Genomic DNA, 10,286 nt, shown 5'->3' on the forward strand with positions numbered 1-10,286 from the left:
CAGTCACTGGACGTCATCATGCTTTGAAAGGTGAAGGGACAGCACAGGAGAGGAAGATCCAGGGTGAAGTAGATTGACATAGTGACTAGGGCAATGGGGGTAGGTGTGACAGACAGATTGGTTCAGGATAAGACAGTTCAAAGCAACACGACAGAACAACAAACTAGTTACAGTGTCTGATCTAGCCCTTAATGAATACTGTCTTTGCCCTCATCCAACTTTTTACTCCTATCCCACCCCTCTCGTCTCTGATAAACTTACATGATTTTGTGTGTAAACCTTTAGCTTTTTACAATATTGGCCTTAAGTCATAGTAGTTCTTTCGTGACTGATTTGTAATTCAGCATCATTTCCTCTAGATTCATCCATGTCATGCAAATGGCTCATGAATTGGTTTTGTGATGCATACTACTCCATCGGTTACCATAGTTTCTCCAGCCACTCTCTGATGTCTATAGGTATTTTAAAGATTGATTTGGAAGTTTTGGCAAGTGGGCATAATCATAGTTTACACGTTTAATAAGGTAGTCTTTTGGGAAAATAATTCAACTGCATTTGAGAACTGGTAGTCTGTCATTTTCTTATTCACATTTAAGTCTCAACTACATTGTAAGCAACCTAAGTGAACAGCTGCCAAACTGTTACATTCTTCATCTTTGTCATTGTTGGCAGGTCCCTGAAGACAGGTCAGTGAAAGGTGCCAAATAAAACACAGCTAACATAAGGGTGTGGAGAGCAAGTCAATCTGTTGGTACTTTGCCCTGCGCTATGCACTGGCTGCATTTGAGATGTTTTAGCAGCCTGCCCCTGCCAACAAAATTAGGAAGCTGTGGAGAAGCAGCTCAAATTTTCACATGGGTAGAAGTGCTCTCCTGATCAAGCTGAACACACAGGATTCCTCAGCTTGTCCAGGGGAAGGCAGAACAGGAACATACTCCAACCTGCAAAACCTCTGTAAGATGGCTCTGCCCTCGGACTTGTGCCTCTGCAATTAAAATAGGCAGGTGATGATATCCCTATTGATAAGTCTTGAGACCAAAAAAACCCAACAAAAACCAACACTCAATGCAGCCTTCCATATAACATGGACAAGATGAATTTACTATTAACTTATTTAAAAGTTTGGAGAAATTGGGAACCCATAAACAGGTTGTATGCTGTCACGAAGCAGTCCCATCTTCCCTCAAAACCCTCCAAGTCTTGTCAGGAGCAGCTAGATGGGCACTGGTGGGCTGACACTCAAGCTACAGAACAGCAATGGAGATACTATGTAAATGAAAGAAACAAAGAGAGAGAAAGAATGGCTGCATACCCTAAAGACAGCAGAGTAAATGCTAAGTTTCCAGAGAACATGGAAGAAATGTTCTGATAATACATGAGTGTAAGCATAAGTGAAAACTTGTAAGACTTGTATACTTTACCGTATGTAATGTGTACCTTTTTTAAAAAGAAAAATATAAATAATAAGTCAGAAGGCTCCCTCTGTTTGCTATCCTTTATTAAAGGGTCCCATATCATCATGAGACTCCAGCCAAACCAGACAGGTCCCCCAATACAGCAGGAGGCCTGGAAGGGGAGGGGAATGACTTAGGATCCCACCACATCTCCTTGGAAACAGAAACCCACCACAGACAGACAGACAGACAGACTGGGGTGGGAGAGGAGAACTTGCTTCACTCTTGACTCTCCTCCCCTTGCCCTTACTTGAAAGGAAAGTCAAACACTGGCTATGCAGCACCCCAGCCCCCCACCCTACCCATAGCAGCGTTTGTGGGACACCACCACTACCCCCCACAAGGGGTGGCCCCAAGGGAGCTTCTTATCTCTCGTCCTTCACTTTGGTTTGCTCCTGGCATCTCCGGCCCTCTTCCCTCCTTCGGCCTCCAGCCGAGTCACTCACTCTTCTATCACCTACTCCAACCTTCTCTCTATCTTCCACACCTCCCTGCCCCAGGGCTTCTGGGGAGGCAGCGTCTCAGGAATCCTCTCTCTGCCCAGCAAGGGTCTGGCCAGACCCTCTACCCAGAACATAGGCTCACACAGCCGCCCCACTCTCCTTGAGGTCAGGGGCTGAACGCTGCCGTCTCATCCGTGGGGGAGTAGTGTATGGGGGGTAACGGGGCACTGGGGGCCTTTGGGATGGGTATGGTTGGGGCTGCTGGGGATAATAGTTGTGCTTTTTGGGCTGGAAGTGCTGGGGTTCAGGCTGTGTGGAAGTCCCTCCACGGGTCGGCCCCCTCCATCCAGGGAGTTCCGGCGGGGGCGGTGGGACCTTCGAGGACTTGGGGACCTGCGACCAGGGGTGGCTGGAGGAGGCGTGATCTCCTCTGGGGGTGGCAGAGGTGCTGGCGTCTCACTGCCTGCCATCCCTGCCATCCCTGGCCAGGACTCCCGGTGCTGGGGGTTGCTCTTGAAGGGGAAGCGCAGTTTGCAATCATGTGGGGGCACAAAGCGGGCGGGGGGCCTGCGCAGTCCCCCTCCACGCCCCCCAGAGCCCTGCAGTCGCAGCTGCTCCTGCTTGAGCCAACGAAGGCGGCCACGACGGAAGGCAGGGTCCTCCTCCATCAAGCGAGACACCCGCTCCCAGCTGGACAGGGGGGGCGAGCTGGGCCGGGCTGAGGGCACACGGTCACTGGACACTGCCTCTTCTAGGGCCTCAGACCCCTCAGGAGCAGCCCAGGCGGCTATACCTGATTCTTCATTCTCATCCTCATGATCCTGGGAAGGAAGGGGGTTAGAGAAAAAGACAAATGACATATGGACTGCTGAGGCCTGAGGACGTGAAAGAAAAGGCACCTAGAAAAGTTGAGGCAGCACTAGCTTGAGAGTCAGAAGGCCTGAGGTCAAGCTTGGGTCTGACACTTCCTAGCTGTGGGAGCTGGATCTCTGGCTTGTAACCACTCAATCTCATCACTGGCTTGTAACCACTCAATTTCATCACTGGCATAAGAACCAAATGAGGTCAACCACATAAACTGATTAGAACAGTGGCTGGGACATAGCAGACACTCAGTAAATACTTGATGAATTTAAAGAAACAAAAGAAAAGTATCTGGTATCACACAACTTACATTTTAACCAGGAGAGACAGAAAACAAATAAATGAAAAAAATCTAGTACATATACTTCAATAGGTGTTATATATGTGCATGCATACCACACACAATCAGGGAGCTCTAAAGGCCTACTGTTAAGGAGTTGTGCACTAAGCCAAAGGTAAGCTGTTCGAAGCCGCCAGACGGTCTTCAGGAAGAAGATGGGCAATCTCCTCCCTCAAAATTCAAAGCTTCTGAGAAAGCCTGGAGGGTCAGCTGAGTTGGTTCCAACTCGGCAGTATATAACAACAACAACATATACAGACTATATACATTGCACATATCTTATGCATGTGTTATTATGTGCTGTCAAGTTGGAAGTGACCCATAGCTGACCCTCTCGTGATGTTTTCAGAGTCAGTTAATCCCACAAGAGGAGACTGCCCATCTTTCTCCCACGGAGCATCTGATGGACTAAAACTACACACCTTTGGGACTACTGTGCAGTTTCTTACCACTAGGCCACCACAAAGTTCTTTTTTTATGCATACATTTGTACATACATACATATATATGTTGTTGTTGTTGTTGTTATGTGCCGTCAAGTCACTTGAAGCTCATAGCAACCCTATGTACAACAGCTCTAAACCCCACTCCATCCTGTGCCAATCTCCAACACACCTACCCCCATTACCCCAGTCACTGAATCGATCCATCTCAGTGAAGTTCTTCCTCTTCTAAGCTGTCCCTCCACCCTCCCATCCTCTTCTGAGCTGTCCCTTCACCCTCCCAAGCATGACATCTCTCTCCAAGGACTGGTCCCTCTTGCAAAATGTCCAAAGTATGTCAGACAAAACTTCAGAATGCTTGCCTCCAAGGAGAAGCCTGGTTTCACCCTCTCCAAGAAGAACTTCTTTGTTCTCTTAGCAGTCCAAGGTATATTCAATACTGTTCTCCAACACCACAGCTCAAAGGCATCAATTCTCCTTTTATCATCCTTAGTCACTGTTCAGCTCTTTGATGCAAAGCAAGTGATTGCAAAGACCATGGACTGTATCAGCCGCAGCTTAGTCTCCAGACTGACATTGTTGCTTTTCAGTACTTTGGAGAGGTTTCTGACAGCAGACTTTCCCAATGCAAGTATATATACATATATAGGGATGATATTGTAAGTAAGTATGTGTGTATGTGTATATATGTACGCATGTATTTTATGCATATATAGTCATACGTACATATATATCTATGACACACACATGTATATATTATTATACTACTGTTAACACCATGTCGTCCATCCACAGCCACCCCATAGTGCAGAGGAGAACTGCCCTATAAGGTTTTCAATGCTGTGGTCTTTTAGAAACAGACTACCAAGTTTTTCTTCTGAAGTGTGTCTGGGTGAGTTTAAATCTAAGTCAAGCTTGTAGTTACTAAGACTTATCTAGGGAGTTCTGGTGGCCTAGAGGCAAGAAACTGCACTGCAATCCCAAAGGTACACAGTTCAAATCCACCAGATATTGTGCTGGAGAAGGAGAGACAATCTCCTACTGTACCAGTCAGATTTGATTTGACGATACACACAACACACACACACACACACACACACACACACACACACACACAAGACAACTATCTGTGCTACTCTGAGACTCTAGATAACTCAGACTAGCAGATACAAACACACACATACACACACACACACATGAGACAGAGAGATAGACAGAGACAGACAGAGACAAAAACATACAGTGAAACCCATGAGAGCTGAACTCAACAAGTCTGACATGTTCTCTTGTCTTTGACAGGGTGCTCTTTTCTATCATTCATCGTAGGAGAAACTTTTTGAGTTTTCCTTCTCTAACAAGTTTCCTCCTTACAGAGATTCTGGCTTTTAAAGGCTTTTTACTCTGTTGTACTGGTAGGTAAGGAGTTGCACTGCCAACCCAAAGGCAGGTGGTTCAAATCCACCAGCTGCTCCCATAAAGAAAGATAGGCAGATAGTCCCTTCCCGTCAAACTGAAAATCTACCGAGGGTCAGCTTTAAGTTGGTTCCAATTCAACAGCAATGAGAGTGAGACTCTGTGAGTGTGAGTGTGTGTGTGCACGCACAAGTACAAAATCTATTTGTGAAGTCAGATGAAGGAAAACAGCAGGGGAGGGGAACAAGAAAAGTAAGAGTACCAGGAAGGGAGTCTCTGAGAAATAGTAAAGACCTGAAGGAAGTGAGAAAAGCACTGTGGGTATCTGAGGGGAAACATTCTGGGCAGAGTGAGGCAGTGGATACAAAGACCTCAATGCAGGGGCATTGCCCCACGAGTTCATGGACTAGTGAGGAAGCAAGTGCAGCCCAAGCAAAGGGGGAGAAGGAGAGGAGGCTATAGAGGTGAGTGGTCAAGAGCCACAACTATTATCATGATTTATGATCTACCTTCCCTTATTAAGAAGTAAGTAGGACTTGAGATGAAATTTTAAGTAATCCTGGTGGCTGGAACAATGCCTGGTATACAAGCACTCAAGTACTGCTGAGTGAATAAATGCACAGTGGGGACTGACAATTATTCTACCTCTCACATAGCTGGCATGTGGATTTGAGAACATGTAATAAGCACTCAGTACAGGAGCTCCCACAGAGCAGTCAGAGGGGAGAAGGATGCACACAAGGGTGTATACCTATGTAAACACTCACTAAGCTGTAACTTAACAATTGCATGCTTTCTTTAAGTTGTCCTCAAACTTAACTGTACTTCAGAATCACCAGGGTAACTTATTATACAATAAATTCATCTCCAGAGATTCTCATTCAGTTGGGTTCTGACTCAGAATTCTTGGGGTAGAGTCTAAGAATCGATTTTTTTAATCAGCACTCTGGTGATTGTGAGACAAGGGATTCACAAACTATCCTGAGAGAAATCATGTTACACACTGATGAAATTTTGTCTAAATAAAGAGGAAAAGAGTTGGAATCTGAAGTGGGAGGTTCAGGTTCCTAAATAGAAGTGCTGAGGAAGGTGCTATGGGTTCTGAGCCAGGGATGAATGCAGGGGCTCCCTACCTGGGCCAGGGGGATAACCCTCTCCATGCGGAGCATGCGGTCTCGCAGGGCTTGCAGCTCTCGATCTTTGCTGCTGTTCTGCAGCTTCACCTCTTGCAGAATCCCCGTGAGCTTGTCAATGTGAGCCCGGAGGTCTTCCACTTCCGCTCCTCGGGCTCCTTCTTCACTGCCACCATTGCCACCGCAGCTGCCTTCCTCCTCACCCACCGTGTCCCAGACATCCCGGGCCACAGCCTTCCAGGCATCTCCGGGCCCCTCTGGCTTGCCGTAGGTGCGGCACAACTCTCGCATCTTGAGGGCAGCAAGGGCCTCAATCTCTGCTCGTCCATGCCGGAAGTCAGCCAGGGCCACCTCATAACAGATCTCCTTCACTGCCTGCATCTTCAGGTCTGCCATGGTGGCCCAGCGAGGGTCTTTGCCCTGCAGCCGCCGCCGCTGGGGGATCTGGTAAACTCTGCGAGGGGCCCTGCGCTTGCCACTGCTGGGCAGACCACAGCGCTTGACAATGGTCTGGACCGTGGTGGGAGGCAGCTGCTCTCTCAAGGAGGAGATGAGCCGCCAGCTCTCCTCACAGGAACGCTTGTCAGAGTCATCCCCACTGTCTGAATCTGCATACTGGGGCAGAGAGAGAGAAAAAGAAGCTTAGGGTATGCCAGGAACATGAGTTCTAGCTCAGTGTTCCCCAAGAACACCAGAAACATTAGAGTGCCTAGGTTCAAATCTGACCTCCAATCCTTACTGTGTGTCCTTGGGCAACCTGCTCAACCTCTTAAAATACTGATAATGACAGTCTCTACCTCACAAATACATTCTAAAGATCAATGTAAACAAAGTGCTTAGAACAGTGGCTAGCACGGAGAAGGTGATCAATACGTAATTGTTATGTAACATTGGGTTACAAGTGACCCATAGCTGACCTTCTAGTGGGTTTTCAGAGGCAGTAAATCCCACAGCAGGATTTGAATCAGGCCTTTGGCTTGGCAGCCCAACTTCTTACCATTAAGTCACCACAGCTCTCTCAGTACATATTGTTATTATTGTTGTTTACCATTGAGTCAGAACCGACCCATAGCTGACCCTCCATCAGGTTTTCAGAGGCAGTTAATTCCATGGGAAGAGACTGCTCATCTTTTTCCCGTGAAGCAGCTGGTAGATTTGAACCACGTGCCTTAGAAACAGCAGCACAGTTTCTTGCCAATAGGCCACCAGAGGTACAGTTAAGGAAAAATCCTAATACATACTACTAATCAGATGGTACTTGGAATATGCTTGCTCTTGGTCCCTACAGAGTCAAACTTCAACTCACGGTGACCCATGCACAACAGGATTAGACCACTATCATCCATGGGGCTTTCACCACAAACTTTTCAGAAGCAAATTACCAGGCCTTTCTTCCTACTGTCTTAGACTGGAAACTCTACTGAAACACGTTCTGTATCACAGTAACATGCAAGTTTCCACTAACAGGTGGTGGCTGCATATGAAGTACAATGGTTGGGAACAGAACCAGAGTCTCCTGCATGGAAGTCAGGTGAGCATTCCTCCATGGAATCACTTGGATATGGTAAAAGATGGTACAAGATGAACTAATATCTGGGAAACTCTGGTCAGCTGGGACACATTTTCACTCCTTCACACAGTGGTTTCCTCCCTACGTCACTTTTCTTTCACCTTTTCCTTGTAGATACCACCTCCAGCCTTCGTCCCATCAGCACTTCCCACTCTGGTTGATGTGCTGGTGCCCAGTCTCACTGTTCATCTCCTCAGCAGCCCAGACCCCACTTCCTGCCCACATGCCCTGACAGCCCACTTCTCCTCCGATCCCAGCCTTACCAAGCGCTGCTGCTCCAGCAGAAGATCAGCTTCTTCCTTCTCTTTCCGGTACTGATTCTCTAAATCCTGCAGTCTAGGGTTGGGCAGAGAGAAGGAACAGCTATAGGTGGGGGGCTCAGGAGCCAACTCAATGGGGAGACATACTACAGTGGAACTCTAGGGACTGGGGACCTGCAAGGGACAGCCTTTGAGGACCAAAGTGCAAGTCCCCTTCTTCACACCTCTTCTCCATCTCCAACTTGATATCAATGCCTTGCTGCTCCAGCAACTCCTTCTGCGCAAAGTTCCAGTCAACAGGCTCAGATGGCGGTCCTGGGGGTGGTGGCACACCCCGTTCCCTCTCCAGCCGCGCTTGTTCCGGGTGATTGAAGCGGAAAACATGGTTCTTACCCATCACAATCCTATTTCCTGGAGGTGAGTGGAGGGAAATTTGGACTTACTCCCTCACAGCAGCAAACTCATTGCCATATCCAAGGCATGCAGGACATTACTCCCAAGTCTCAAGCCCCTAATACCTCTCTCTTATCACCTCAAGTCTGAAGGGATTTAGCCAAATGTTCTCCTGATTAACCCCAGAAATGATCCTTTTTCCTGACAGGCAAAGTACTCGGGAGATGACTCACACTCTCTTCCCGTTTTTCTAGGACAACAAACAGACCCCAAAGCTGACTCCTTTCTCTTTACTTCCTAGATCCTTCTTCACATCCCCACACCATTTCCTACTTATTTTAGAGCCCAAACCTAAGATAGCCCCACAGAGTCCTGCCTAGGACTTCCAACCATGTCTTCAAACCCGCACACCATAGCACTTGTACCTGATTTCAGAATGAGGGGCTCAGTCACCAGCTTTCCGTTGACATACGTCTCAGCTCCTTCACATGGCTCCAGTGTGACCACCACTGAGCACAGGGAGACAAAAAAGGAAAAGATCAGACTGTGGGGGAAGGTGGCTACGGGCACAGACTCCCCTCTTGAATTAACCCCCAAGAAACACACATGCAGTACCAGTCACACCGCAGTACCTGTTGAGGTGCCAGGGCCCTTCTGGCAGCAGGCAGCACAAAAAGGAAGAGCAGAAGGAGGGTTAGCACCCCAAGTACACTTTCCAGAAGTCTTTGCAGTGGCTCCCTCCTATCCCACAGCCACCATCCCCAACAGCAGCTTGGAAAGCCAGTAATTTTCTGAAGACATCCCTTACATCTGATTGTCAGCAGGCTTTGCCATCTCTACTTAAGATAGCCATTTTTCCTTTCTAATAAAATTATATCTGACTGGGCTAGAATCCACTAGCAGGCTCATCCACTAGCCCATCTCTCTGTATCTATGTGTCTTACAAACAGTTACCTACCTAATCTTGTCACGCAACAACTAGCATATCACTGTTTCACAAAACAAGATAAAGTCAGCCCAATCCAAACATTTATCAAGTTGCACCCCTAAAAACTGAGCCTGCCACTTGTTGGAGACACAAAGGTAGGATTGGTGGCTGCTGTTATGGAGGGGACCCTTGTAACCCAAAGAACCAGGTGCTGCAACTTCTCAGCAGAGACACTGAGCAACTCACATGCTGTGAGCCTCTCTAAAATAGGATCATAAAATCTACCTTTACAAAGCTGCTGAAAGGCTCAAATGAACAAACCACTAAATGATAAGCAATAACAGGCCACCATTTAGCCAAAGTAACAGCTGACTGCCTCATAAAGTAAATAATAACAGCTGTCAGCCCTTTGCTCTAACCTAGCAAATCATGTAAATGAGACCAAATGGTCGACATTTACCCTAAAATATAATGAGAATGTCAGCGGTGGGCAGGGAAGCTGGATTAATGAAAGTGAAACAATCACAATGGAAAGGTGGAGACCTCTGGCATAATGCAGGAAATGTAGCCAATGTCACTGAACAATCTGTAGAGGAACTGTCAAATGAGAAACTAATTTGCTATGTAAACTGTCACCAAAGATGCAGTATTATGAAGAAAAATGATTTGCAAAACTGAGATTTTGTTGCTGTTGTTAGGTGCCGTCATGTTGAATATGACTCCTAGCAATCCTATGAACAAAACATCTGAACCTGTTCTATCCTGTGCCATCCTCAGACTTTCTGACACATAAGAGCCCACTGCGGCAGTTACTCCATCAATCCACCTAGTTGAGGGTCTTCCTCTCATTCACCGACCCTCCCTCTTTCCTAGTATCATGTCTTCCCCAAGGAATAGCTCCTCCTAACAACATGCTCAAAATATGTGAGGCAAACCCGCATAAAATTCTTGCCTCCACCAAGTCCACTCCACCATGTAGCCATCGCTCTAGACTCCTGTCATGACAGAAATACCTAATCACATATCTCTTTTAAACAGTTTTCTG

The 10,286-nt window shown here is 47.1% G+C and overlaps 1 protein-coding gene across 1 annotated transcript in view; it reads right to left on the reverse strand.

The window, feature by feature from the left end:
* Positions 1 to 1,482: 1,482 nt before the first annotated feature.
* Positions 1,483 to 10,286, reverse strand: part of KIF1C (kinesin family member 1C) — a 32,075-nt gene continuing 23,271 nt past the window's right edge. Inside the window, 6 exon segments of the mRNA XM_006903621.1 lie at positions 1,483 to 2,229; positions 2,232 to 2,718; positions 6,091 to 6,705; positions 7,924 to 7,996; positions 8,145 to 8,331; positions 8,739 to 8,822. Of these exon segments, the coding sequence (XP_006903683.1) occupies positions 2,036 to 2,229; positions 2,232 to 2,718; positions 6,091 to 6,705; positions 7,924 to 7,996; positions 8,145 to 8,331; positions 8,739 to 8,822 (1,640 nt within the window). The 3' untranslated portion in view covers positions 1,483 to 2,035.

The sequence above is a fragment of the Elephantulus edwardii genome, unplaced genomic scaffold (assembly GCF_000299155.1).
Source record: "Elephantulus edwardii isolate Elephantulus edwardi_28Jun2011 unplaced genomic scaffold, EleEdw1.0 scaffold00554, whole genome shotgun sequence".
Taxonomy (NCBI): Eukaryota; Metazoa; Chordata; class Mammalia; order Macroscelidea; family Macroscelididae; genus Elephantulus; species Elephantulus edwardii.